At 57.0% G+C, this 27,853-nt stretch overlaps 4 protein-coding genes across 4 annotated transcripts; 3 read left to right on the top strand and 1 right to left on the bottom strand.

Annotated features, from left to right (window-relative positions):
- Positions 1 to 11: 11 nt before the first annotated feature.
- Positions 12 to 2,094, top strand: KVR01_002468 (bleomycin hydrolase). Its single transcript, XM_044784379.1, has 4 exons — positions 12 to 413; positions 485 to 1,530; positions 1,641 to 1,770; positions 1,910 to 2,094. Exons 1-4 carry the CDS (start codon positions 172 to 174, stop codon positions 2,031 to 2,033), a joined length of 1,542 nt encoding a protein of 513 aa, XP_044647483.1. The 5' UTR covers positions 12 to 171; the 3' UTR covers positions 2,034 to 2,094.
- Positions 2,095 to 3,003: 909 nt separating this feature from the next.
- On the top strand, positions 3,004 to 8,045 carry KVR01_002974 (uncharacterized protein). Its single transcript, XM_044784225.1, has 3 exons — positions 3,004 to 4,026; positions 4,076 to 6,817; positions 7,137 to 8,045. Exons 2-3 carry the CDS (start codon positions 4,366 to 4,368, stop codon positions 7,487 to 7,489), a joined length of 2,805 nt encoding a protein of 934 aa, XP_044647989.1. The 5' UTR covers positions 3,004 to 4,026; positions 4,076 to 4,365; the 3' UTR covers positions 7,490 to 8,045.
- A 212-nt stretch (positions 8,046 to 8,257) lies between these two features.
- On the bottom strand, positions 8,258 to 13,884 carry KVR01_002914 (uncharacterized protein; the record flags this gene model as incomplete). The annotated part of the gene is given in 8 exon segments (XM_044791189.1): positions 8,258 to 8,444; positions 8,810 to 8,900; positions 9,158 to 9,300; positions 9,315 to 9,500; positions 9,586 to 9,623; positions 10,845 to 11,444; positions 12,298 to 12,449; positions 12,933 to 13,884. The coding sequence occupies 8 exon segments, from the start codon at positions 13,525 to 13,527 to the stop codon at positions 8,258 to 8,260; spliced, it is 1,992 nt and encodes a 663-aa protein (XP_044647929.1). The 5' UTR covers positions 13,528 to 13,884.
- A 1,947-nt stretch (positions 13,885 to 15,831) lies between these two features.
- KVR01_003778 (uncharacterized protein) lies at positions 15,832 to 26,214 on the top strand. Its single transcript, XM_044788048.1, has 8 exons — positions 15,832 to 16,063; positions 16,406 to 17,038; positions 17,838 to 18,230; positions 18,508 to 18,564; positions 18,889 to 19,003; positions 21,975 to 22,239; positions 22,336 to 23,436; positions 24,112 to 26,214. The coding sequence occupies exons 5-8, from the start codon at positions 18,929 to 18,931 to the stop codon at positions 24,987 to 24,989; spliced, it is 2,319 nt and encodes a 772-aa protein (XP_044648793.1). The 5' UTR covers positions 15,832 to 16,063; positions 16,406 to 17,038; positions 17,838 to 18,230; positions 18,508 to 18,564; positions 18,889 to 18,928; the 3' UTR covers positions 24,990 to 26,214.
- The last annotated feature ends 1,639 nt before the right edge of the window (positions 26,215 to 27,853 follow it).

Genomic DNA, 27,853 nt, shown 5'->3' with positions numbered 1-27,853 from the left:
CTCGATGGTCACTCGGGTCTGTGATTCATGGGCTCGGTCCTCAACTAATGTGCTCTTTCTACCTACGAATTGAGTCCTTCTGGAAGCAAGACTTTGCCTCTAACCGGACCTGTTACGCTTTCAGTCTGCTCACTCAAATCCACGTTCAGATCATCTCCTAGACTCGGAACCATGGGCGCTTACCAGTCTAAGCCAACAGCTGCCGAGAGGGCCATTGTTGACCGCCTTCGGGCCCTCGACCTGGAGAGGAAGCAGGCTGTCAACGACGATGGCTACGTCGAGGTTGACGATTTTGGCCAGTCCGGCTCACCCAACGAGAAGACACTTGGTGCTCTGAGGCGATCCCCGACCACCCTCGACGTCTCGCAGCTCGAGGACTGGCAGGCCAAGTTATTAGAGGACCCCAAGAACAGGTATCAGACCGAAAAGCTCCCAACTGATGCCCAGAAAGGTATCCCGTTTTAACACCATGCGCGCACTTTAGGCTTGCTTTGTCGGCTCTCTCGGCCGCCAACCCTCGCGATGTCCTGACGTCTCGGGCCGCCCAAATATCCGACCAGCAAGTCTACAATATCAAGATCCCATTCGAGGGTGCCCCCATCACGAACCAGCGGTCATCGGGCCGGTGCTGGCTCTTCGCCGCTACCAACGTCTTCCGAGTCGCCCTAATGCAGAGGTACAACCTTGAGACGTTTGAGCTCTCGCAGTCATGGCTCTTTTTTTGGGACAAGCTCGAGAAGGCCAACTACTTCCTGGAACAAATCATCGACACGGCAGATGAGGATCTGGACTCGCGCTTGGTGCAGACCCTGGTGCAGGCTCCTTTATCTGATGGAGGACAATGGGATATGGTTTATAACCTTGTCGCCAAGTATGGCCTCGTTCCACAGGTTCTGTACCCGGATTCTTTCAACGCCATGTCCAGTGGCATAGTCAACTCTATCATCTTTACCAAGCTCCGAGAGGATGCGCTTATCTTGCGAAGCCTGCTGAAATCCTCCGCCGCCACGTCCTCTAGCGTCGCAGCTGCAAAGGCGAAGATGGTCAAGGAAATTCACACGATACTAACTCTGACCCTTGGACCGCCCCCTGCAGCTACTGAGGAGTTCACATGGCAATATGTCGACAAGAACGGCAAGGCAAGGGAGGTCAGCACCACCCCAATCGACTTTGCGGTAGACATCTGGTCCTCGGAGTATCGCGTTACCTCGTCCGTCATTGCTGGCCTTGTCAGCTTGGTACACGACCCGCGCAATCCTCCCCTGAGCCTGCTCACTGTGGACAGGCTCGGGAATATAGTTGGCGGCCGGGGTATAACTTATATCAATGTGGATATGCAGACGCTCAAGAACGCGTGCGTGTCCATGCTCAAGGCCGGACTGCCTGTCTTCTTCGGCAGTGATGTTGGCAAGTTTAGCGACCGCGTGAGTGGGGTCATGGACGTCGAACTGATTGACTATGAGCTCGGCTTTAATGTGAGCCTTTTGGGAATGGACAAAGCATCCAGACTGAGGACTGGTGAGAGCGCTAGTAAGCACCGTGATTCTACTTTCTCGGCGCCCCCCCCTGTGCCATGTTTTAAGGGAAACCTTCAAAACACACCATTCTCAAACGCACAGTATATAATTAACGTGCACTAGTGACACATGCGATGGTACTGACTGCTGTCCACGTGGATGAGCAAGCGGGCAAGACAGTGCGTTGGAGGGTGCAAAACAGCTGGGGGACCGCGAGTGGCGAGCAGGGCTGGTTCGTGATGAGTGACAAGTGGTCAGTTTCGATTCCCCGCCCAAATCCCCGTCCCCTCCCCCTCAAAAAAACAAAAAACGGGCTGGGTGCTAGAAAGCTGGAGCTGTTCAATGGTCCAAGAGATGATTGCAAGCGTGGCTGCTGACCTGACGATTCACAGGATGGACGAGTTTGTCTACCAAGCAGTGATTGATCCAAAGTTCCTGAGCAAGGAGGTGCGGAACGTTCTGAACAAGGAGCCCATTGTGCTGCCACTTTGGGACCCCATGGGGGCGCTCGCTTAGATCATCGTAGGACAGTGAACATATGGGCTCAGTTGCAGAATTGACATATCTGCAAAGACAGACAGTTGTGAAACAGTGACAAACTGCTGGGTATCATCAGGCAGAGGTGCTGAGGTGCTGCACAAGGGTCCAGCGGGAAACACTGGCGTTGGGGCAAGGCAGACAAGGCAGGCAAGACAGGCTGTGGAGACAGGCTGGACGGCTGGCGAGTACTCCGTAGGTACTGACTGGTATGTGCCGTCCGGTGGTGATGCCGAGGCTAGGGGAAGGCCTGGAATGCCCGCGGCACGGGCCACTCTTGCTACTCGTCATGGACAGATCGTGATGATTTGGGGGCCGGCAGGCTCTGCCGCCAAGGTGCCGTCCAAGGGAGGCTGACCCCTCCGAGGCTGCCGAGCGAGCAACAACAAATACGGCGACGGTTTGTAGAGGTCTACAGCACTGGGCTGTCATCAGTATTGGGCTGGAATACGGCCCGCCCTGGCACCTAAACACCTGGGACACGAGACCCTTGCGAGCTAAAGAAGCGCGAAAAGGGTCCTGTGCCTGACTTAGCGTAGTAAGCCCGAGGGTACCTTGTCACTTAAATAGGCACTTAAGCAGGCACTCGGGCGGGCGGGCGTGCCAGCCCAATCTGAAAAACCCAACAACAGCAGACAGCGAGGCCTGATGGTCGGGCGCGCCTACACAGCAAGTGAAGAAGGGACGGCGAGGAGCTGGGCGGGACATGTTGTGGCGGGCTGGGCTCGGGCCAGGTGGGAACTGTCGAGCAAACCCACCACGGGCAGTGAGCGCCAACGTCATTCCTTGCCGGTGATGTCAGTCGGACTAGCAGGTACTACGGGGCCTCATAGACTGGCAGACTGGGCCGCTGCAGCTGGACGGGCCCTGGGAGGCCTGGCCTGCAAAATCGCACAGGGGTGCGAGCACTGTCTGTCCCTTCCTCCCCTTGCTTCATTGGGCATTCACACTACAATGCTCTCCGGGTATACGGAGTTACCAACGTGCCAGTACATGCCAGTTCTACAATGTATCCCATTCCGAGGTGCTCAAGTGAGAGAAGCAAGCAACCCTGACCTTGCTCCTTCCATGCCCATGCCCCTGCACTGCACCTGGGCAGCACAGAAGCGAGGCCAGGCAGAGGATAAGCCTGCACTGCACTTCCAACCCTGGGACCACCATATTTTCCTGCACACTCCGCCGTCGCCTCCGCATCCTCCTTCTTCTCCTCCTCCTGCCACTAACTACTGCCTGCAACTATTTCCACTACTCCGTACCAGCTTTTCGTCTTGACGAAGGGCCAGAGGTTAGCAGGCCAGGTGTGATCTGCAATCCTGCCTGCGTCCTGCCGTCTGCCGTCTGCCGTCTGCCGTCCAGGCGGCCTGGTTGTTAGTCTGCAGCTCGCCGTCCCGAGGGGAAAGTCTCCTTCTTCCTCCTCGCCCGCCATCTCCGCCCACCAACCGAAACCGCCCCCAAAAGTCTCCAAGGCGCCTGGGAACCACCACCAGATAACAGCAACGGCCACTACCCACGACCGGCGCCCCCAGCTTCGAGTCACAAGGTCTCTTTCGAATCCGACCGCACACCGCTTACTCCTCTCTTGCTTCCTCTCGCCCCAACGTTGGAAAATTGCCCAGGAGCGAGCTTCCCCCACTGGTCGGGTGCCTCCATTCTCGAGCCCGACAGTCCAACGCCACCCTGCTCACCCCCCCTGGGGCCGCTAAAAGCACCCAGACCAGTCTCCCCCTCCCCTCTCGCCCACACAGACCCCGCCGGACCACAACGCCGATAAGGCTGCCACCCCCAACGGGCGACCGCTTCTACGCATTTCCCCTCGTACTGTCGTCCTCCAAAAAAACCGGCATTGCTTTGGCCTTGCGACCCAGTCTCTCCGAGAGCCATCAGCCAGGCCACATCGCTGCCTCAAGAGCCATCGGGTCCCACCCCCCCTCTCGGGGTCTTTTCTTCGTGGCCAGATCTACCCTCCGCACATGTAGGCAGTGGCTCCGGCTCCGGTGTGGGTGAAGCTAATCGTCTGACAGGAATGCGTCGCCTTGGAAAAGCTGACACCTAGCTGCTTCAGCCATCTTTTTGTATTCGCCCCCCGTTCCTCTGCCCCGCCTCTACACCGACTTACGCCGCTCACAAGACGGACTCCCGAGCCTGGCAACGGCCTGCTCTCCCGATCATCCACCCGCGGTAGGGACAAGATCGGTCGAGACACCCTCGCGGCTGACCTCAGGACGGGACCAACTACCCCGAAACGCAGAAACGACGAGAGTCCGAGATAGGGCCTGGTTTCGAGCGCAATCTCTAATCTCCGTGAGACACAATGGGTGACCGCTATCGCTACAACTCCGGCAGGAGGTCGCCAACCTTCAATCCTGCGCGCATGTCAATGCCTACTATGAGCAGCGGTTACAGCTCCTTCTACGGCGGCGATATACATGTTATGCCCTCCTCGAGATACGAATCCGTTGCTCCCCACCAGTCTCATCACCATCACCACCGGCATGGCTCCAACGACTGGCGAGGCCCCAACATTCCTGTGACCACCACCACATACACCGTCAGGAAGGACCCTATCACCAGGAGCTCCAGCATCCGGGAGAACAGTCGCACTCGGAGCTCGACCATGGACTCCACCACCAAGAGGCCGCCCATCATAGTCACCACGCGGCAGAGCAAAGAGTCCTCGGTCTCTCACGGCGCATCCAGTCATCACCCTGCAAGCCCCGCACCAGACAGAGGCCGCGACGCCTACCGGTCCAGTGACGAAGACCAGTATTACACCCAGCCGGCTTCGTCCATCCGCTCGCGGAGCCACACCCGGCCGTACCATGCCTCGGGCTCGATCAGCTCAACATTGGACAATGACGAGTTCCTCCGTCTGAGGCAGCGGACAAACGATGACAGGCTCGCCCCCTCTCGTAACGGGCTTCGCCGTGAAAGGCCCTCGTCCATCTACGCCGACCCTCCACGACTCAGCACAAAGACAGTCGACCTAGGCGACACGGGATACGAGTATACTAACCCCAGTGATTTGGCACGTTACGACCTGGACAACGACAAGGTTCACACTAGGCGTCGCCGCGACAGCTTTGACCGGAACACGTACTACCGTCCATCCGTCAACGTCGGCACCGATGTCACCCGACCATACGAAGGCCGGGCCAGAGCCCCGCCACCGTCTCGCGCTCTGGACAATTACAACAGGAGGATAGCCGAGGAGAACACGGCAGGAATCTATGACCGGCCGCCTGTTCGAATGCCTGCGCCTCCTGTGATTCCTGTTCCCGCCCCCGACCGCCGTTCCAGCCAGCTGGACATACCACCCAGCCCCGTCGAGCGACCCGATCGTATCGAACGACGCCCTTCGCGCACTGGCCACCGGCCAGTGTCCCTGTACCAAGACGGACCGACTCGAGCCTCCCAGCCAGATGACCTGTATCGGGCACGCGACGATCACTATGGATCTCGGGATACCCGCGACAGGGACTATTCCCGCGACGAGGGCGTGGGCACCCGTGGGTTTGGCATTCGGGTTGAGGGAGACAAGAAAGACGATCGCCTGAGGGAAAGAGAGCGCGAGGACTTCACAGCTGTCCGTGAGCGCCGTACGGAGCAGCGGCGAGATTCTCGAGTGGATGATTGGGAACGCGAGCCCAAGCGTCGGTCAGATGACGACCTAACTCATCGTGAGGCTCGCAAGTACGGTCGTGATCAAGCCCGCAAAGAAGATGATCATCGTGCCGATAACAGGAAGACCAGCAAAGATGATCACATTCGTGGCGAGGACGAACGAACGCGGGACAGGGACAGGGACAGGGACAGGGATAAGGAAAAGGAAAGGGAAAGGGAAAAGGACAAGGACAAGGACAAGGACAAGATTCGTGATAAAGTCGCGACCGGCCTGAGCATAGCAGCTGGCGCGCTCGGTCTCGGCGCAATGTCTCACAAGGGCAAAGACGAAGGAGAGAAGGAGAGATCGCCAAAGAGACGCGCGGATGATGAGGTCCGCAGGGATGAAGCCGAGGAACGGCAGAAGCCCCCCAGAAAGGAGGCTGACGAGCGACCTATCCCACGGGACGAGACCGAGGAAAGGCCAAGCAGGGAACGAGATGTCGATGGCGCCGACGACAAAGAACGCAGCAGGCACGAGGCCGAGGCGAAGCTCTCTGGAGAGCCGACCATGAGCGGGGCCCGCGATGCAAGCTCTTCTGACGAGAACAAGCCTAGGCGGCGGCGGCGACCCTCATCCGCTTTCAGGCCAAACGACACTGCCGGCCTGATGGCGCTGAAGGAGCAGCTCAAGGCCAAGGAGGAGTCGGACAAGGAAAATGAGAAGGCCGCAAACGACGAGTCTTCTCCTGAGCGGCATTCTCAGCCATCCCCGCCCAGAAGGGGGACAGAGTCCGGCGACGACATCAGGGGCCGTGAAGCAGTCACTGGTGGCGACGACAAACAAGTAAGGGTCGTGTCACCACCAAGAGACAAGGACGACAAGAAGCCTATCAAGGGGATTCTCAAGCAGCCTAAGGTCCAGTTCCCAGAGGAACCTAATCCTGTCCGTGAAGGTGTTGCACCTCACAAGGATGACAAGTCCAAGAGCAACGTGCCACCGGGGGCACGATGGACCAAGATCAGCCGCAAGTTGGTAAACCCAGAGGCTCTGACGATCGGCAAGGAACGGTTCGAGGTTCGCGATGACTTCGTCATTGTCCTCCGTGTCCTGAACAAGGAAGAGATTGAGGCCTATACGGCTGCGACTGCACAGTTGAGAGGTGGGTTGCTTCCTTTCCATTTTCTGTCTTGAATCGTTCCGCTTCCTCGTCCGTCGCCGTGCCCGCCCACACCGTGAACCTCGCCGAACCCGCCCGTCCAGTTTGCCTTGTCTATCGTCCACCGCCCACCTCCCACCGCCCACCGCCCCAGACCTGCGTGCCCTGTGACCCGTGCCCGTGCCTTGTGCCTGTGCTCGTCGTCTCCTTTGTTCTTCCGAACATCACGTCTCCTTTGATCTTTACATGTCGGCTTCGTTCTCCCACTCTGCAGTTGTAGAGGGGGTTTTCGGAAAATGGAAATGGCTGACAACCCACCCAGAGATGAGACGACAAGAGTACGACAGGGAGCAAGAGCGAGACAGGGATGACGACCGTGACGACGACGATGACGATGATAGACGGAGACCGCATAGGTCACACCGACGCGACCCTCGAGATGAAGAGGAGGACGAGAAAAAGCGACGTGAGGAAAAGAATCAGCGTGAACGTGAGAAAGACCGAGAGCGTGATGCTCGGTCGAAACGACACCGAAACGAAGAGGACGATGAGCCCCGCAGACTCGAGTACTACGCTGATGACAATGACCGTGGTGGTCTGCCACACCGGTCACACCGTCATCGAGAGCGGGAGAGGGAGAGGGAGAAAGTTCCCGTGAGTGTGCGGCCGGAATGACCGCTCTGAGCATCTTGTTGGAGTAATGGCTGGTCTGGGAGCGCCCTGTGCCCTTGAGGCATCTCGTTACCAGATACCTGTCCCGTCAATCTTTTTGCCTTTGTTTTTTTCTTTTTCTTTTCTTTTTTCTTTTCCGGCGACAGCGACTTCCTTCACAGCATCACATTGCAAAAGAGTACAAGGTAAAATGTTGGGAACTAGATACCACCGGGGCAACAAGTAGAAACACATGTATTGGAACGATTGGTCTCAGAAGATGAGGAGGCACAATTGGAAAACTGAAAAGATCACTGGCTTGCTACGGCCAGCTTGCTACCTGCTGGAGAGCAAGGGGCTCCAAGTCTCCGTATTTGTCCCTCACCAGACTAAGCGTGAAATTATAGGACCTGTTCGAGAGCATCAAACCTAGAAGCTGTAAACTTGCAGGGCTGGCGGGTTCAGTTACCAAGTGAATTTCTGGATGTCTAGTCGCTGTAGGCGTCTCTCCTGCTCTATAACTTTGAAAGGCTTATCATGGTTCCTCTGTTCCTCGACCATCACCACCCCCTCCCCCCCCAAAAAAAAGTACAGAGCCAGATATGAGAATCGTTACATCAACGGATGCTATGACAGTCGATGGGTCTAGAGGCCGGCCTCGGTCGCAACTTTGGTCGGGTCGAGATCGCAACCAGAGCGATCGTTCCTTTTCCACAACCGTGGATGTATACACGCCCTTTCAACCCCTCACCAACAGAAGCCACATGCTGTCAGGGCCATGTGGTTGATCAGTTAGTGAAGTTGCCGACCCTTGGGCGCTTGGTTGAGCGAATGCCAGCCCAGGCAGGAACGCTCTGCTATGTCTCGCAATTCGGGAACAATCACGACATGTAGTATGGCTTCCAACATGCGCAAGCCAGCTGGCTGGAAACGAGTGGACACTACGCAGGCATGCGGTGCAACAACAGACACAGTCCGCCTACATAAGAAGAGCACAATTCAGCCAGAGGTTCTTCCCGAGAATATTTTGCATGTGGGTGCGCCTCTCGCTTCACAATGGAGTGTTCGGGACTTCAGGAGGGAGTGAAGAAGGCGGTGAACCACTCAGCCCTCCAAAGACCGGAGACAGTTCCTCTCGGTCTTGTTTCAGACGACGCATGCGATTGATCAACCGCTACTCACTCTTTTTTCCTTCCCACGGCCAGTGAGACATCTTCTGTAAAACAGGAACCCGCCAGCTTGCATGATGGTCAAGATCCTGCTACTACCTGATCCAGAGTGTCGGGAATAGGATGGAAATGAGGCTGCCCCCCCCCCCCAAAAAAAAAAAAACCGCGGACCTACCCCATGAAGTGGTGCTCGTCACGGAAGAGAAGCAAGACATGAAATATCCAGGAGCATGTGTCCACTGTGACGTGGATACATGAATCTATGCCTGAAGACGATGAGAAAGGAGACATCTAAACATTCTCTTCGATGATGGCTCAAATTTCCCATCAGAAATAGTTTCATAGTATCGTGTCATGAGATCATCCGCTCATCCTGAGAGCCGTTGGCTGCTTGCTTGCCTGGGGGGGAGGGTGGCAGCCGTGGCCGAAAAAAACAAAAAAAAAAAAAAAAAAGAGCCCCCCCCCCCCAAACGACCGCGGGAAGGCGCATGCAGGCTGATGCCCGCGTCGTCGATGAGCATACCAGCGGGATTAACTGGGCGGCCACCGATCATATCGAGGGCGGTCCGATGTTCCCGCGGCAAATCTGAGCCCTCACGTCGCCCAAAAGGAAGTTCCAATGCAGTGTCCCGGGGCCTCATGACGCGCGACGCGATTTGACGAGTGCTGTGGGAAATCACCCCAATCTGCGTGGTTCTGCTGGTCGTTCTTGTTTTCGTTGATTGGCAAATGAGAGAGAAGGACCAAGCTGACATTCGCTTTTTTTATCTCTCCCTCGGGACATCCAAGCCGCAGCATCGTCAAACGTGCGAATTGCCGTCTTGTGAGCCCTCGCACCAATGACCCCTCTTGATCGCAGACATCTACTATGGTGTGGTTCACGGTGTGGTTCACCGAGGCTGCTGCCCACACGACGTTGCGCTCGACTGGCTAGAATGGCCTACAACTCACCACTTCAGATCCCGAGGCCTGGCCGATGCTCCTGTTGACTGCGAGTTCGGCAAAAAGTTCGAATGCACATCAAGGCCTCACATGCCTCGGCCGTCTGCCCACCCAAGCAAATCTGGATTTCCTATACTTCGACTGCCCCGTTGGTAGGCAGTGTACGCCGTGCAAATGGCACCTGTCACCTGTGAGGCCTATACGTGGCAGCAACTTCTCTGATAACAGCGCCTTTGCCCTTCCAAAGAATCCCCCTGATCTCGGCCTCCAGACCTCGTGCACTGCGGCGACAGTATGGTCTGGCATGACATGTCGTTCAGTCTTCGTCGTCGAAGTTTGCACGAGTACCAGGGTGCCCTGGGAGGTCGCAGCGACCACCCCATGTCGCGCCGGGGGACGACAGGACGGCAGGGCAGGGCAAGGAAAGGAAGGCAAGGTCGCGCGGAGAAGCCGGGGGTGGCCGATGCAACAGGCGCATGCACAGGCCCATCCCTATAACAATAAGGTTGGACATGGTTTGAGGATCGGGGGCGCCTGGGTAGCTGGGCTGCCGGGCTGCCCCCCAGCCCCCCAGGCCCCCCCCCTTCCAGTGCGTCCGACTCCACCTCGCTCCCAGGGCAAATTTCCCCTTGTTGGGCAATAAGTCATGGCCCCGGTGGACCTGTCTCGAGACTGTCGACAGAGATCTTCTGGAGAACCCCTGAGGATGTCCTGTCATTTCCCCCTGCCCTGACCCTTCATTCCCCTGAAGCCTGCTCCGCTGCATCCAAGGGTTCATCTTTTGGTAGGGCTGGAAAGTGGGTGGCCCTGGGACTCTGATGCCTGGATAGGAGAATATAGTCTATTTTATTTGGGGACCGCGAGCGTGCCAGCGTCTGCCCAGATTCGCGATGTGCTGAAACAGGGGTTCAGGTCTGGAGAGGGCCACACATGCCGTCTGGCCGTCTGGCCGTCTACAGATTACAGGCGGGTGACGAAACTTTCGGAGCCAGAGGTAGCGAGCGCGTTCGGTTGCAGACCTGAGGCAATAACGTTTTGCCAGCTAATCAGCGCCGATACACCGCCACGGCTCATTTCCAAATGTCGGGTATTTTGAAGACGACAGAATTTTCCCCCTTCCACCTTGGCTGCTTAGCTTCAATAGTATGTGGGCAGCGCCACACCCGTGCCTCTCGCAGCCGTTCACATCCTGTGCGAATTTACGCCGCGAACGGGCAAGTCGTCCGTGCAAAGTGCCATACAGATCACGATGGGGCGGCCGTACGTACCGTGCATGGAGCACACGGGCAGACGGGCAGAACGGGGCAGTCCACATCCGTACTATGGCCTGGCCTTGTTTTTTTGACGCGCAACTGACGCGGGTGTGGCTGGCCGTGGTGGAGCCCCGGCGCGTCAACATTGGCTGAGCTGTCGTGCTGGCCTTTTCGCAGACGGGCCTTGGAAAACCTGCCCTTTCGTATCCGAGTCATCCTGAAATGAAGATGACGACAGGTCCAGCCGAGACTGGCCCAACAGTGTCTCAATTTCCTGAGGATCGCCGCTTGCGAGTTGTCTGGTGTCTGCTGTCTGGTTGTCACCGAGCCGGATGGATTCGGGGAGACGCCAGCGTTGGCGAAAGAGTTTGCCCAAGACGGGGATGCTTTCCCGAATGAGCATAGTGCACAGAGCATAAAGAGTCTCAGGTACAGTACAGTGCATGCTGAGCCCGAGACGCATTTGACCGCGGCATCTGGTGGCTGATGGCTGATGGCATAGCAGAGACGGCGCCTCACCTCATGCTCGGCGCAACTGTTGGTCTGGCCTTGTCGATATACTCCGTACTGTGAGGCCAGCGCGCAAGAAGCAGCTCCGAGGGCGACTCCACCCTCCTGTCCGATGATGGCATGTGAGGGTGGCAAGCATCTGCAGTACTGTGTAGCCACAGGGTGACTTGCAGCTCACCCTGTGCATCTACTAGACCTACTACTATCTGTCTGGCATCGCCTCTGCTCCCTGCCAGCCTGCCTGGCCCTTTCGTGGGGGCGCGCAGCTGGGGGGAGCTGGGCAGCTGCTGGGGAGCTGTGGGAGAAGCTTGTGGTCTTCTTCGATCGTTCGTCACCCCTACCCTGGAAGGCTTACTGTGTGAGGCGGGCGCAGGGTGGTAGGGCCCGACTGCAGGCCCGCGCACATGGGGGACATGTGTGCCAAGCCCAGAGGGCCAGACGAAGGGTGGCCAGGATGCTGGTCGCGAGGTGGGCAGGGTGGGGTCCTTGGGGTCTTACGATCAGGAGCTTGGCTGCTGGAAGTGACCGGTGTACAGAGTACTCCGTACCCTGAGTACATAGTACATGCCTGCTACCGAGGCAGGCGAATGTGCGCGTACTTTTATACTCGCCGCCAATCCATCTGACCTGCCAGCAACCCAGCAACCCAGCGACCTAGCGACCATACACATACACATACATCAGTGGACTGTGGCTCTAGTCCTCGTCTTATACCCGCTCCTCGAGGTTGTGGGTTGGCCGCAAAGGGCCCATTCACGTCGAAATAGCTGGCCTGCCTACTGTGTAGTCACCTGTTTCAAGCGGCAAGTCTTTGTTTATCAGCGAAACGAAGCAGATCGGCTCCGAACAGGGGCGCTTCTCCAGCAGAGCAGAGACCCCCGGCTCACAAGTCCACCCTGCCGAGACGACGGGGTGCGGCGGCTCTAGTATGTACGTATTCCCACCCTCATCTGGGTACCTGGTCCGGGGTATTTCTTTTACTGTGGTATACAATCTTTCCAGTCGTTCCTCGGTCCGTTGTAGGAGCGGCAGTGGGCCTACAATGGCCTTGCAGCAAGGCGTCCGTAACCAGCAGCAGCCATGCGCGTTCAAGCTGGGGACAAATGTACACTACGAACGCGACCGAGATGGGCCAAGGTCGGGATCAGGGGCTGAAAACGAAGTACTATGGTAGCTGACCGCGATGCAATTCCCGGGACGGGGATGGCGGGAAGCAGGCCCCTCTGCCGTGCGGTAGTGCTGCATATAACTCCTCCTGCACACGAGGACCCTGGCATGCTCTACCACGCAGCCACGCACGATATACTCCCATTGCAGTGACTTCCAGAACATGCACGTGCACAGGCAAGACGTAGCAATTGTGGCCACCAAACCCAGTCCTTGCTTATAAGACAGGGCATTTGGGCCGCAGCTCTCATAGCATTCACGACTATCCCTTCGGCTGGTCCGAATATAGCGGGCTCAGAGGCAACATGCTGCAGGACGCATTGAACAATCCGGGCCGCGGGTGTGAACCCTGTCGGATCCTGCGGCTTGGCAGCCCAGGCCCTTTCCAAATGCCGCTCTGGGATGGGATGTGCCTGCATCACTTACATGGGCCGCATGCCGTGGTGGCCATGCGACGCCCGGTTGTGATGGAGGCGTCAGGGCTGCGACCCGTCTGCCCGTCTACACAGTAGGTGCCTGTGCCAGAATGACATAAGCAGCGTCGTGAAACGGTAAGAACGTGATGAACAGCTAGTGCAGGAAGCCACTGGGATGTGACGTTCGAGTCGAGGAGGCAGCGAGCGCCGTGGGAATGAGCATTTCCAGTCGCCAGGCATGAGGCGCCATCCTTGTCGTGGTGGTAATAGGGCGCTGAGCTGCGGTTGTCTCGGAAATGACGAGAATAGCACCGCCGAGGAAAATCACACATGTGGCCGCCGCAGGGCGTTTCTTCCCTCTTGAGGTTGTGGTACCTGCGTCTCGAGCTGCAGACAGCGGAAACGGGGGACGGGCAAGGGCGTATTCCTGCAATTTGCAGCACCACCGGGCCTCCGTGGCGGAACCTGTAGGATGGGCCCTTGAGCTGTGGTTGCGAGCGACTGGCAGACAGCGATGGAATTGTGCGGGCCTGTGCCTGTGGAGCAGGGCAGAAGCAGATCGGTGGCATCGGTGGCATCGGTGGCATCGGTGGCATCGGTGGCATCGGTGGCCGGTGGCCACTCAACCACGCAGTGCTGTGTACTGGCAGACTGGCGAATCGGCGAGCAGTACATTCACAGTGTCAACTGGCGCAGCGGGCGCAGCTGGCGCAACTCAGATGGACATCGAAGATCTTGAGGGTGCACGCATGTGGCCCCGCCATTTACGACTAAACCGCCATCCGCGAGGCTTTTGGCCGAGCAAACCGAAACCAGCGTGCCAGAGTTGTGTGGTGGTCCCATTGGCCGAGAGAAGGGTGGTGAGGAGACACAGCCGGCTAGTGGCCCCGTTTGATGGCAGCGGGATGATTGTAAATCAGGACTACTGGCGACGCCACAAGGTCGCGTGGGCTGCCCAAGGCATGACGTGCTGGTGGGTTCTGATTTGACGATGGCGGTCCCAGATGGAGGAAGAGATGAGGGAGGGGGGGCGGGGGGCGGGGAGACCACGCTGTGGCCCAGGCGCAGAGGTGGCCACTGATTCAGGAAGAGGTGCCCAAAGTACCGGGAGCCTGCAGGCTGGTTTTGAACAAAGCTGGAGCCTGGCAGCCAGGCAGCCTGGCAGCCCAGGTTGAAATTGGGTGCCCACTCTTTTGAAGATTGTGCGGCAAACCGGCCCAGTCCAGCCCGGCCCAGCCCAAACCCACCCTCGTTTGGACCGGTGACGATGAATGCCTCGCCTTGGTAGCGGGTGGTGTGCAAGCGGCCAGGGCGGGCGTTATGGCAGGCAAGACAGGCTGGTTTGGAGCACATGGTCGAGGGGTCGTCTGTCTTCAATGTTGTCGCGGTGGCCTGGCGGGGCGGGTTGGTTGTCGCAGAGAAGCAGGTGCAGGTGCAGGTGCAGGTGCAGGTGTAGGTGCAGGTGCGGATAGATATAAGACATGCACGCCGGACGACACTCCCCCACCGGGGCCGGGAGATGGGCCCATGTCGACGCCCTCGCCGGGATCAAGGCAGGGCTGCTGGCTGCTGGCTGGGCCGTGGGTGACGGGGCGGGCGGGCGGTCCCTTGGTGAGGGGAAGATGGTTCGAACCAGACGTTCGGATCTATGGTGCATCTATCATCCTTGAAGTTGTGGCTAAATAAGCATCTGACGGCGAGGGAACAGCGTGTGACAGATGGATGTCAAGGACATGGGAGAGTTGGGAGCCCAAGTCTCTACCGCTGACAGCTGTGGAGGGCCCGTCCAGAAAGGATCAGATGGCCCAGCCTGCCAGCCTGCCAGCCTGCCAGCCCACCGTAGGTACTTAAGTAGGTGGTAAAGCCTACCGTTTGATTCTCTGTGCGCCACGGCACAGTACCCAGCAGCCAGCAGCCTGCAGCCCATGCGCATGGCCCGGTGGTCGTGTGAGCAGGCCAGCCAGCCTCGACCGGGCTGTGGGTGTCTGCTCAGGTATCCAGGTACTCCGTACCTGCCTACCTGAACGAGGTAGGCAGCGTTGGGTGAGTGAGAGTTGCGACTGATGCGCTACCAAGTAGCGCTGGGCCCATCATGTCGGGGGTCTCGGTCGGACAAGATCAGGGTCCTGGACTTCCGCTGTCTTCTATCCGAGTAGTGCACATCTACAGGACTCCTCCCTGGCAGTCTGCCAGTCCGAGTCTGGTCCGATACCTACTTAAGTACTATGGTATGTACCTGCCCAGGCAGCGAGGCAGGTGGAGTGCCCCCGGGGTTGGGCAGCAGGTCGCACGATGATAAGCACCTGGCACAGGAAACATCCGCACCCGGCGGGACAAGGGCCAGGAAGGGCGGGCCAGGGGGGCACGGTTGGTGGGCAAGTGGGTGCCAGGGCCAGGGCCAGGGCCAGGGCCAGAGCTACACTAAAGCGGGCTCGCTAGGTTCGGCCTGTGCCCAGCTGCTTGGGATGCACAGCTACCAAGCAGCCGACCTAGGTAGGTAGCCGCCTTCTTCGTCCTGGGTTCTTTACAGTCAGACAGTCTCTTCCCTAGCGAGCCCTACCAGGCCCTGCGCCTGGGAGCATGGGCGTCTGCAGCAAGCAGCCTCCGTGTGGTGGTGGTGGTAGTGGTGGTGGTGAGAGTACGGAGTACCTGCCTGCCATGTGGGCACCTGGGCTGCTGGGCTGCTGGGCCGGGAGGAGGGACCTGCGGTAACTCATGGTGCAGGTTAGCTAGTAGTACTCCGTACCTAGGCTGGCTCTAGCTACTCCGTACCTGGGCTGGTCGGCCGACATCCTGTCACCGTCCTCGTCACTGTGCTGTGACTGTCCTGCGGCCGTGTGCCCCGTACCCCGTACCCTGGGTACTCACCCTGCCCAGGTGAACGAACTATCAAGCTCAACGTCCCTTCCGGCGCGACTGCAGCAGGCGATGATTGAAATTTCCCAACTCCTGCCTGTCCTCCTCCGACCGCTACATCACCACCGTCACCCGCCGCCTCCCCACCCCCTTTTGGTATCTTGGGTCTCTTCGATCCTCTTGTGCTCGCGCGAGGGTCAAGCACAGTTGTGCACGTCCAGGCGCCGTAGCCCTGCCGGGCCTCCAGAATTGTATCCACCTCACGCGTCTGCATCCACAGTCACGGTCAGTCCCTTGTCCAGGGCGCTCTGATGACGCTGTTCGCCCCAGAGACAGAGCTTGCAGCAGCCCCAACCCACGACGCGGCCGCGCGCAGAGGCCACCCAGAACTCCCAGAACACCCAGAACTCCCAGACAGGCACGCAGGGTCTCCACTCCACTCTTACCCTCTTGCAAGCCCGAGAAATGGGATTCTGCCCTACTCCGGGGCACTCACCTGCGATTGCCCTGCCCTGTGCCCCTGTTTCTCTTCCTCCCTCCTCCCACTGCACTTGTCGTCGTCGTCCATGCTGCCCTCTGCCATCTCGTCTTCCGGCTCGGGCTAACTTTTGGTCAACCGCTTCCCAGGGTCACTTAGGCGCAACGGTCACAGACCACGATCATCCCTGCTCCTCCGCGACCAGGATTTTCTCCCACCTCGAAATCCCTGAGCCCCTTCAAGCTTCGCCATACTCCCCAAACTCTCATTACAGACTCGACCTCGACTCTCAACCGCCATTCCAACCAGGCATTTCCGAATCCACGGTGCCACGGCCACCTTGTCCTTCGGTATCACCACAGCTTCCCTCCCCACCGCGGCTGCCTGCGCCACCAACCCAAGAGGCTCGCGTGGCTTGCCGTCCACAAAGCTTGCAGCAAGTGCGTCCTCCATCGGCTCGGTACCATCGCCTTGTCTCGCCGGCCCAAGCTCATCAACCAAGCCGTCGCAGTCCACAACAAGTGGGATCCTGCTAGAGGCAACTGTTCTAGTCTGCCCAGCTCGTCAGCGCGACACCATCTTAAACAGCGACTAGCAGCGCACACACGCCCGGCCGCGCCTCACCACTAGACGCCCCGCCAAACCCCGTCTCTGCCTCGCAAGTTTTTCCGAGCCAAACAACGACCTCTTGGGCTTCTGGGCTGTGGCACGATACCTACGTCCCTGTCGAGCTTCTCGGGCCCTGGAAGTGGACCGGCCTGACTGCTTGGACTCGAGTTTAGGTGAGCGCTGCTTCCTTCACCTTGTTCTGCGCGGCAACCTCCCCACCCCCCCTTCCCCCAAAAAAAATCTCAGTCATGCCTGAAGGCTCCCCTGCTCGCACAAAGCCTGCCCGGCCTGACGCGACTTCGGGTTCGGGCGCTGCCAGGGCGGCCAGATATTTCAACCTCGAGCGATCCGTCGGATCTGTGGCAGATCCCAGCCTCAAGGCACGGCTCAACCCATCACGTCACACCTTGGAAGGGGACGGCCCATCCAGTGCTGCCAGTACTGCACAGGACTTTGCTGGGGTAGCATGCGACTGCCGCTCCAAGGTTCTTAACCTTAACCCCTGACGCCCTAGTCTCTCCTTTAATATCACCCGCACCCAAGTGGGCGGCATAGCGGCAAGTCTGGAACCCCTACTCCGGGGTGTCCTTTTGTCCAGCCACAAGGCACACAGTACCTCCTTCCTTCCTGTACTTCCCGTATGAATACTTGACCCACGGATCCCTCGTGCTATCGTCGCGGCCTCGTTCCCTCCAGCCGTTGCAGTCCCTACGCACCCTACCGTCCTCCATCCCGGCCTAAGCAGTCTTGAAAGGGACTTGTTCAGACCCGGCTGCCCTATTTTTGTTCGTTGCTGCCCGCTGTCAACGGTGTCTGTGTTAGTCGGACAAGGATTCTGCGTCATAGTCGGTACCTACTCCGCATTTGCGACTTCCACCTGACCCCTGCCTGCCTCTGCGTCCCAAGAAGTCGTCCCCTGGCGACACCTCGATTCCCCACCGCCTGCGAACCCATGGCTGACCTCAAAAGTAGATACAGACAGCATCGAGCCGTGTCGGGACACGCGTCTGTGATCACTCCTGACGAGACACACATTTCCCACGATTGCAAAGTCTTGGCTTTCTGCAACTCGGTCTGCCGACCGGCCTGCCCAGCACACCTGCTCGCGCGGCTCATCCTTGACCGCATTGGCCCCGACAGCTAGGATACGACCCTGCTCACTCACCCTCAGGACATCCACGCCTGTCCCTCACGTGGCTGTTGGGCTGAACTCCCACCACAAAGCATCCCGAGTGTCTGGTCTGCCAAAGAAGCCTCGCACCCGACCATACCGGGATTCCCTGTGGACACTTGTATTACATACGACGTCTACTCGCCTTTTCGATTCTATTTTGCAAACTACCCTCACTCACGAACCACTTCGAGGTAGGTTTGCGCAATGAATCCCCCCAATATGACCCGCTCCCAGGATCCCTCACAGAGGTGGTGCTCCCTAGCAACTCGACACCCGCCGTACATTGCCATGCACCATTACCTTGACCAAAAGTGACCGCTCGCTCTATCTTGCATCTATCTTGTCATTGCCTCCTACAATCTTGATGTCTGGTGCCCCGAGCTCCCCCCCGGGGGGGTCGTCAGCCAAGCCCGGCAACGGGTTATTCTTATCAATGGTCCATGAGCGTCGCTGACCTCTTTTGTGCAGTTAACAACCGTGTTGGAGTGGAATTTGGTGGATTCCTTGTTAAGGACGAGTCTAGCAGTAAGTCATCACTCGTTTGCGGCATTGCATCATCCCATGTCCCAGCGCATAAGCCCAACGGCGAAAATGGGCCTGCTTGACCCTATGCAGCTGCCCATGCCGCACTTCACGACAGCGCAGTCTCAATGCGCGCCGACTCTGGCTTAGCACTGGTCGGTCAAAAAAGGAGAAGAAGTGCCACTCGGACTCGAGGGACGCGGGATTAGTGCCAGAGCTACGCCCTCGGCCCCTTGTCGCTTGATCTGTCTACAACAAGCCGAGGCAACAATGGTCGGAAATGAGATTTTTGGCAGCCGCCAGGCTAACATGTCAGCTGTCGTGCAGGTCGATTCGATAGGTCTCCTCTGCCGCGGACGCTGTCCACATGGGCTTGATGACGATGGCTAGAGATCATCGACAGGCCAATAGCCAGTTTAAGGAAGAGCCTGGCAATGACTCGGTGAGTTATTCATTGCGTTTTCTAAGAAAGTCAAACAAGACCCTAGCACACCTCCCACCTGTTGGCGGCATTTCCACACGGTAGTGCCGATATGCACGTCCTACTCGCCATGTCGCCCACGTCGCTGCCCTCCAAGCACAGCACTCCCATCGGCATGCGCTCCTCCCTTGTCGGACACATCGCACCTCATATGCCCTCCCCGCTCCTGTACTTTGCCGTCTTATCCTTGAAGGTACTGGGGCCTATCGATCGTCAACCCCAGTCACTTTGCATTCTGGTGGTGTTTCCAGAAAACGAGATCGAACGTCGCAAGCCTGACCGGGACCGGATTGGGCTCAGGTTTGTGGGAATTGCAGGGGACGCAGCTGTTTCACATTAGAGACTGGGGGTGCCGACACCGTTGCATGCGACAAGGTGCGCCGGACAGGGTTTGCTAGTGCGACCCACTGAGTCTGAACTGTGGGAGACCTTGGATCTCCCTGCTAGCCAAGCCGGCGGCGGAAATACATGGATACCACGCATTGAAGGGGGCCCCTCGACGCGTCATGCACAGGAGCAGATTGTCATTTTCCTTCCAAGGTGCCATTTACTGTGGTATCTTTTTTTGGTGTGCTTCTTTTTTGGCGTCCTCAAAGCGGAGCGAGACCAAAACTGCAATGCATACTGCCCGGTACCGCGCCCACAGATCCACAGGATTCACAGCAAGGTTTCAACCCATTGACCGGGGGAGCCGGGAGCTGGATGACCACAGCGAGGCCCAAACCTTGGCGGGATATTGGGCCGTTCGGGCTAGGGGCTCAGCTGGCTTATTCATAGGCCTCGTGCTGTGGCAAGGCGAATGTGCCGTCCAAGTATCAGTGAGGGATGGCATGGTTTTGGTGTGCTACGGGCGGCGACGTCAAACACGCAATTTCCAACGGCTGGGGTGGGCTGTTGTTGTCGGGAGCCGGGCGACAGCCGCCAACTGCTGTAAAATTGGCGCTCTTCTCTCGTCACAGGTCGAATCCGCACGCCCGCCCGCCCGTGAAGCCATCGGCGGTGCTGGTGGTGGCGGCCGAGGCGACCGGGCATGTGACGGATGAAGGGTCCCGCAGCACAGCACGCACAGCAGAGCACATAGCCACTACAGTGCCACAAGCACCGCGGGCCAAGCCAGACCAGTCAAGTGACAGAAATATGGCCGCTGGGTTGTCTATCTTCCAGCGTTGCCGGAGAATCGTCGAGCCTGGCTGACCCTGCTGGCCCTCTGCAAGAGCACCCACCCCCTTGTAAGTGGTAGCGCGTGTGGCTTGAAGCCGCTGGAGATGCAAAGATGGGGGGTGGGTTGATGGATGGGAAGGAAGTCCTTTCCCAAGCGGCAACGGTCCCCGGTTACAGTCTAGGGCTGCAGTGCAGCCATTCCGCGAGTGCCCCGACACCAAGCCACTTGACCAGACAACTGGGCAGCTGGGGCAAGCGAGCTGCGAGCCGAAGCAGGGATCGGCCAGAGGCTGGGATTGCACTTCCACACCGCCCCTTCACGCAAAGACACACAAGTACGTACACGCTTGTACCTCAGTACAAGTGTGCAAGAGTCGCGCGCAAGCACGGTGGCCATGCACCCTACTCTAGGCCCGGAGCAGAGGCCCTTTTCTGGAAACCCTCGTCTCCTTGCCCTCGTCTCAGCCATGCTCATTGGATCGCTGGCTGGCCCCTGCATCCCTGCCCGCTTAAATCCCTGGCCCGCCCACCACCATCTTTTTCCCTGGGCCCCATAATTTCATTTCATCTTTCCAACGCAATGCAGTCAATGCCTGCGTGCTGGCCGCTCCTCGTCTGCCGACTCGACGAGCCTTGAGCGCCCGACTCCGCCAGCCACCGGTCCTGGAGCTTGCTGCCCGTCAATGCTTGGACAAGCCCAAACAGCCTACGCTTCAAGACCTATACCACCGCTCTGTTATTGCTGCCAGTACCGTGCCTGCGCCTGGTGCTACTGCTGCTGCGCCTGCTATTGCTGCTGCTGCTGTTGCCGCTGCCGCTGCCTTTTTTTTTTTTTTTTTCAACGTTGTTTTGCATGGTCGCTCGCCATGAGCTGATGTGGCTCTTTTTTCCCGTCTTCCTTTTCTTGTCGTCGCCGCCGTGGGAGGCATTGCAGAGCCAGTCCAGCCAGCCCCACAAAACCTTGCGCTGCATCTAGTTCAAATATCTTCACAACCCTGCTTCCCTCCATTCCCCCCCTCGTGGTTCTCATCCTCGCTACCCTTCACTACCGACATCTTTCTGGATCCTGGGTCTTGGTCAGTAACAGTAACGGCGCCCTGCCCTTTCCCCTCCCCTGTTCTGTCTTAACTTCTCCTGTCCTGCCCTGCCTGCCCGCCTGTCGGCCTGCCCTGCGGCCTGCTGCCCTGCGAATGCAATCATGTTCATCATGTTCATCCTATGCCCTGGTTCGAAGTGGCCTTCGTTGTTTCCCGACTTCTTCTTGTCTGCTTTATTTCCTTCGTTGACACCCCCAGTGATCCTTTTCTCGAGAGCATCCCATGGGTCTAGGATGTCATCACATTGGCTTCCCACTTGTTCCAGGGCCATGCACATCACTCGATTTCCGATCTTGGGATTTCAGGCATTATGAATGGTCCAAACCTTTCCTGCCCTGGCCCCCTGCCCTCGCTTCCGTTCCTCCCCCCATGGCATGGCCTGCGCGTCAGCAAGGGCAAGGTGAAAGGTGGATGTTGCCTTTCCGAGGCTAGGCCTCATGGTCGCCAATCCACCCCCGTCATTATATCGTCTCGCCCCAATCAATAATTGGCTCTCAGAAGCTTCGCACTCCTTGACAGTGTCAAGGATGCTGTGCAAATAAAGAAAAAGCAAAAAACCTTGCTCTCATCTGTTTTTTTCTTCTGGTTTTCCTGCCCCCCCTCACGCCCAGTCTCGTCTACGTTGAGCCTTGTTGCTGGAGTTGGCAGAACTAATGGGAATCTTCTCTATGCAGCATTATCCCCACCAGGCCCCACCACCCTCGCATCTCCAGCATCACCGACCTCCCAGCATCGTTCATCAGCAACATCATCCCCAGGCTGCACCTCCACAACAGCCATCGCATCCATCGGGGTACACATCCAACCATCCCTCCGCTCCGGTCTATCAACAGCCAAACCAAGGGAACGCCGCGCAGAATTCAGCACAGGACGGCTTGCCCTATTATCAGGCAAGCCCCTACAGCACCCCAAGCGCGACAAGCGGATATACCTCCGCAGGTAAGTCGCGTCCACCATCCTACTCCGGGACTTCAACAAAATGCAACTAGAGCTCGTCAACAACGCGTCTTGGAATTGCTAACACGTCATTCACAGTTGAGACGCCTGACATGATGGCTGCCACAATGCATCGACAATACCCTCCCATTTACCAGACTCCCCAGTCCAATTCGCCCGCGTCTGTCGCGTCGCCCTCTGGTCACGACCAGCATAGGAGCATGTATGCTCAGCCGACCTCGCAACAAATGCCACAGCAGTCTATGTACTACCCGCCGCAGACCCAATATGGATCTATGCCACAGCAGCCTGCGCCTTCGCCTTACAGCCAGCATGCCCAGACGTCTCACCAGTCTATGACCTCGCAGCCGAACATGATGATGTCGCACACCGCGCCACAGCACCAAATCGCTCAACACGCGACTCAACACGCGCAGGCTGGAATGACAGGCAGTCCACGGCATCAGAAGATTGAGGCGCATCAAGTGCCGCCTCAACTCCAAAGGCCGTCGCAGTCAGGATCCATTGGAGGTCCATCGCCGAGCACTCAGAATGGTGCACAGCTTTCCACGCCGACCGGTTCCACCCCTGGCGGTGTTAACCCCAACGCTGCTCCAGGCCCTATTCCCGCCACAACTCCACTTGTCGTTCGCCAGGATGGAAATGGCGTTCAATGGATAGCCTTTGAGTACTCGAGGGATCGCGTCAAGATGGAATACACTATCCGCTGCGATGTCGAATCTGTCGACACCGATCAGCTGTCGGCCGAGTTCAAAACCGAAAACTGTGTATACCCCCGCGCTTGCTGCGCCAAAGACCAGTACAGGGGCAACCGTTTACAATACGAGACGGAGTGCAACACCGTCGGCTGGGCACTTGCACAGCTTAACCCACCCCTGCGCGGCAAGCGAGGTCTGATCCAGCGAGCAGTCGACAGCTGGAGGAATAGCAACCAGGACCCCAGGTTGCGCTCCCGACGAGTTCGACGCATGGCCAAGATGAACAACCGCAAGGCCGTCAACAACACTCACCCTGCCCACATGGCCGGTCCAAGTGGTCCTGCAGGCATGGCCGGCTCAGGGCCCATGGGTCCCGGTGGCTCAGCTTCCATGGGAAAACCCGCGATGGCGATGGGCGGGCAGATGCACCACCACCAGGGTGGCTCTGATGGCCACTCTCATGGTGGAGGGGATGAAGTCGGTATGTTCCACCAGATGTGATGTGTGCATTGTTGCGACTGCGTGTGATACCTTTCAAAACATATTATACCTATGGCTGCGTTTTGCTCCTGTCTTGTTTTCATTTTGGTCGTTGAGTTTGGAACCTCGGAAACTGTCTCTGCATTCCTTTTCTTGTTGTTTATACGGCCGCGCCGACTCTATACATACAAGCTTCAGAAGCTCGCCCGGCGACAGGACATGCAGCATATCAGAAAAAAAGACACCTGTACATTACATTATGCGCCTGTTGCGTTGTTAGCTTGTTCTGCTGATTTTTTTTTGGTATCTGGCATCGCATCGCATCGCACTGCATTCATTTGCGCCTGCCTGCGCTCGCTTGCTATCATTACCATGCAAAGTCATCAGCACCGCAACCAAGCACCACTCAACAGCTCGCTCAGGCCCACTCTAGTCCACAAGACTGTAGTCAAGTCTCGAGGACGTATTGCAAAAACAAATTGTTTCTCATCAACCCTTACCCTCCTGCATCAGCTCGCGCCTCTGGGCATTAGCCATGCCTCGCTCACACTGTCCTGTTCTTGGCTCTTGTTTCCCGTTTCCCCCTGCGACACCTCCTTCTCAAAGCAGCAGCCATAGCCGTCGATCACATGCACATCAAACAGCTAGGATTGCTAACAGGACTGCCCCCCTGCAGGCGAGGGAGAGTATATGGACGACCAGCATCACCACCACCACCAAGCTCCTCCGGCTCAACCCGGCCAAGGTGGCGACGACGTCCGTCAGGCTCACGTGTTCCACAGCGGCTTCAACGGTGGCTATGGAAGTAACGCCCCCGCCAACAGCTCGACCATGCCATCGCTTCAGGATACCCTGAGCAATGGTCATCATCCCGTGGCTGCTCGCCGCGCCGGCTCTCGCGCCGCAGGTGTTGACGAGCCGTCGGATCTGTTCCCTGACATCCCGGAGGCCAAGAAGCGCAAGTTCATCCTCGTTGAGGACAGTGACCGACAAAGCCGCCTGCGCGTGCGCGTTACCCTCGACGGGGTCGACACCCGTGAGATTCCCGACTCGTTCCGTAAAAGCTCGTCTGTCTTCCCGCGGTCCTACTTTCCTCGCGAGATGCAGAGCCCGCCGCCCAGCGCCACAGGCTCGAGGTTCTTTCAGGAAGACATGAGCGACGTCGAAGACGACGGAAACGCTGACACTGAAGGTCGGCGCGCCGGCCGAGGAGCCGCTGGACGAGGCAGGTCACTGATCAAGGTTCCCGCCACTTCCAGCGAGGGAAGCGAGGTGGAAGTGGCTATTCCCAAGTTGCGCAAGGCCATTCGTGGCAAGGAGGTCCGCCTGAATGATCTGGGGTACCGCATGGCATGGCTCCAGAGTAGGGTCTTCGCGGGTCGCCCCGTGTTTCTCCAACGCGCTCTTGACTGCTACCGCAACAAGACACGTCAGGCGATTGACTCAATAATGCAAGATGTCAAGACAGTGGCGCCGCATTATGAGACCCGCGTTGGCAAGCGGAGGTGGACCGAGAAGACCCGGCGTGGCGATAAGAAGGACGATGAGTCTTAGTTGGACATTCGGCTGAGGTCGTCGCCGCAAGGTCCGAACTTGAAATCTCAACAGCCTGGGCCAGGTGATCAGCAGATCGCGGAGAGGAACGCACTATGAGGAGAGCTGGCTGCCTGATACCAATCAAGATGAAAGCAGACAAGAAGCGAGGCTCGTGGACGTCTTTGAAAAAGTACGGGCCACTGGACAAAGCCGGGCTGCCCGATTCAATAGCCTTGAATTTGGTGGTTCAGCCCAGAATCATCCAGTTGCAGAATTATCCCAGCCCCAACTGGCTGAAACGACTTTGCCGCGGCCTATCCGACATTTTGCGTCGAGTTAGCTATATTGCTACTCGTTTCGGACAGCCTTGAGAAGGGGGCCATTTCCTGTCAAATCAAGTCTGCGGCAAACATCAAGCAGTTGGGAGCGAGCGAGTCAAGTAGTCCTGGGCGCTCAATACTGACAAAGGACTCGGCACTCGGCCATTCCAGGCAACTTACTCAGCAAGAGATAGACGGGTCGGCCCTGGTGTTTTGTTGTGTTTGTGTATTTCTTTTGCGTATTATTTTTCTCCTTTTTCTTTCCGTTGCTCCTTCTCTCCGCCATGACGACCAAAGCCATGGCATGAATTTCACGAACGAAGACTAGACGGACATGATCTCAGTGACGACCACCCAACCAAAAAAACGACCGAATGGGGACAGGAGAAAAGGGGTCTTCAAAATCAAGAAGGGAAAAAGATCAACTCGCTCGGGCGGGACCAATGCTGCTTTCTTCAGGTGGGAAAAGGTTCAACAGGGGGCCGGCGTGCGACTCTTTACTTTTAGTTTCCATCTTGCTGTCATCGTCGGCATCATCATCATCATCATCGTGACCATCAAATCAGGAAGAGGACTTTCGGCAGAGGGAATGAGGGCTGGGAAAGAGATCTGTTAGGGCCAGGGAGGCCAGAGTAGGTGTTGTGTGTTCGTTTTGATTTAGATGTCTGGTTAAGCTCGGCTCGAGTGATGGCAGTACGGCTGGTTCTTTGGGAGGCCGACGGGGAAGGAGGGGAGGGGGTATGGAGGAAGAGGTTTCTTGAAGCCTGTTTTTGTAATTGGACCTTGTTTTCAACCTGTCTTTACCGAATGACTTCTTTCCTGAGCCCTCGTGCGGATACGCAAGGAAGAGATTAGGAGCGAAGAGAGCTAATTCTTCCACTGCCATGCTAGATATCCCAATGTCAAAAACGTGTGCATATGAATAGCTGCTCCACCATGCATGTCGATTCCCCCGCGCCAGGACTCGGCTGCTTCAGTGTTCCGTAAAGCATGCCTCGGTGTCTTATACTCGGTGGTCTTATCAGGACGCCGCCCCGATTCAATTTAGTTACATGTGCTGTCTGGATATCCCTGTTCCTGTTCCTTCTACCCTTCTTCCTGTCCTTTATATCCTGGCGAAGAGCTATGCGGGCCAGCTGGACACTTACTTATCAGTTTCAGCGTTTGGGTCAATTGGTTGTTCCAAATCGGAGGGTGGAGACGGCTCAAATTGGGCTTGTTGGGGTCCCCTTGCGTGAAGTCCTAGGAGAGAGGCGGAAGGAGTTGCACAAGTCTGGAAGATTGGTTCACAGCCGTGTCATGCTTGCAGCGATTTCTAGGGCGGATAGAATGAGGTTGACTAGCTCTGCATTCCGCTTGTTTTCTCATGATAAGCCCCGCACTGACAATGCTGAGGACAAGTGTGTTTTGGTGTCTGCGTCTCATGGCCTGTACCGTGAGCTTTGGAGCCGTTAGTTGGTATAATGTTGTGTAAGAATTGGTCATCATCGATATCATATTATTGCCTCCTGTTTACTACCCATTTTGGTTCAGATTGATGCATGTTACCAGTGAGAATGCCAATCCGGGAAAATCTTTTGTATTTAACACTTAAGGGAATGGCCCGTCGAGGTTACTATCTCGGATCATATACCTGGTTATGGTTAAGTTTATGCCACCACAGTTCTCACATAGCATCTATTTTTTCCCCTTCATGCAGCAGCAAATTCAGTCTATGGATCAAGCAAGCCTGAGGACATTGAGGGAGCACAAGCATCAATTTGCTCTACCTTTGCGTGTAAAGGTAGACGCTCTGAAAATTCAGCCTAGTTACTATTTGCCATTTGCTATTTGCTATTCCATCAAGTTTCGTGGGTTATGAAAAGTTATCACATGAGGGTAGGTAGTCCAAGTCACAAGTCTCACCCACTTAAAGGATGTTCCTGGAGATGAGTGTATCCTATAGGATTACCACAGTGACATTCATCAGGTACTTCCAAGATTATTATAAGGGTGTATGCTGAGGAATAATCCTAAACACTTGACCACGCTGATCAAACAACCAACCAGCTACTGGCTAGTTCCCTAAGAACGCTTAGCACATTGCTCAAAGAGTCAGCCTTGCAACTTCGAAGCCTATCTTCAGGTCTGGGCAGCCAGTGTAAGATATCCCACAAAATCGATGATTCATTTATTGGGCTGGAAGATTTCAGGCCAAAAATGAATATACAGACGGAAATTCAGGCAGGTAGGCTGACAGCACACACAATTTATTGTGTAAGTGGTTTTGACCCTGAAGCTGTTGGCTGAGGGGGAAGTACCTGCTTTGAAGGCTGCTACACCCAAGAGGGGATGCCCGAGATTTGAACGGACTGGTGGTCCCTGACAAGATCAAGACAGCAAAAAAGACTATAAACGAGTCTTGGACGGGGGAGTCTCACAAATAAGTCCACTGGCTGTGGAGCTATCTTCACAGCCCCAGCCCTGAAGTCTCAAATGCTCATACAAAGTAGTAGAGTTCTCGATACTTGAGTATAACCCAACTACTCCTGATTGAGTATCATTGTGATGTCTGATTATGAA

This window comes from Diaporthe batatas (assembly GCF_019321695.1).
Source record: "Diaporthe batatas strain CRI 302-4 chromosome Unknown Contig00003, whole genome shotgun sequence".
NCBI lineage: Eukaryota > Fungi > Ascomycota > Sordariomycetes > Diaporthales > Diaporthaceae > Diaporthe > Diaporthe batatas.
This window is presented reverse-complemented; position numbering and strand designations above follow the sequence as displayed.

What these genes read in the sequence shown, in the direction of transcription:
- KVR01_002468 (XM_044784379.1), top strand. Translation starts at nt 172, where the DNA reads ATGGGCGCTTACCAGTCTAAGCCAACAGCTGCCGAGAGGGCCATTGTT. An exon ending in GAGGACTGGTGAGAGCGCTA is followed by an intron (nt 1,531 to 1,640) that starts GTAAGCACCGTG and finishes AACGTGCACTAG; the next exon opens with TGACACATGCGATGGTACTG. An exon ending in TTCGTGATGAGTGACAAGTG is followed by an intron (nt 1,771 to 1,909) that starts GTCAGTTTCGAT and finishes GACGATTCACAG; the next exon opens with GATGGACGAGTTTGTCTACC.
- KVR01_002974 (XM_044784225.1), top strand. Translation starts at nt 4,366, where the DNA reads ATGGGTGACCGCTATCGCTACAACTCCGGCAGGAGGTCGCCAACCTTC. An exon ending in TGCGACTGCACAGTTGAGAG is followed by an intron (nt 6,818 to 7,136) that starts GTGGGTTGCTTC and finishes CAACCCACCCAG; the next exon opens with AGATGAGACGACAAGAGTAC.
- KVR01_003778 (XM_044788048.1), top strand. Translation starts at nt 18,929, where the DNA reads ATGGGCTTGATGACGATGGCTAGAGATCATCGACAGGCCAATAGCCAG. An exon ending in AAGAGCCTGGCAATGACTCG is followed by an intron (nt 19,004 to 21,974) that starts GTGAGTTATTCA and finishes TTCTCTATGCAG; the next exon opens with CATTATCCCCACCAGGCCCC. An exon ending in AAGCGGATATACCTCCGCAG is followed by an intron (nt 22,240 to 22,335) that starts GTAAGTCGCGTC and finishes CGTCATTCACAG; the next exon opens with TTGAGACGCCTGACATGATG.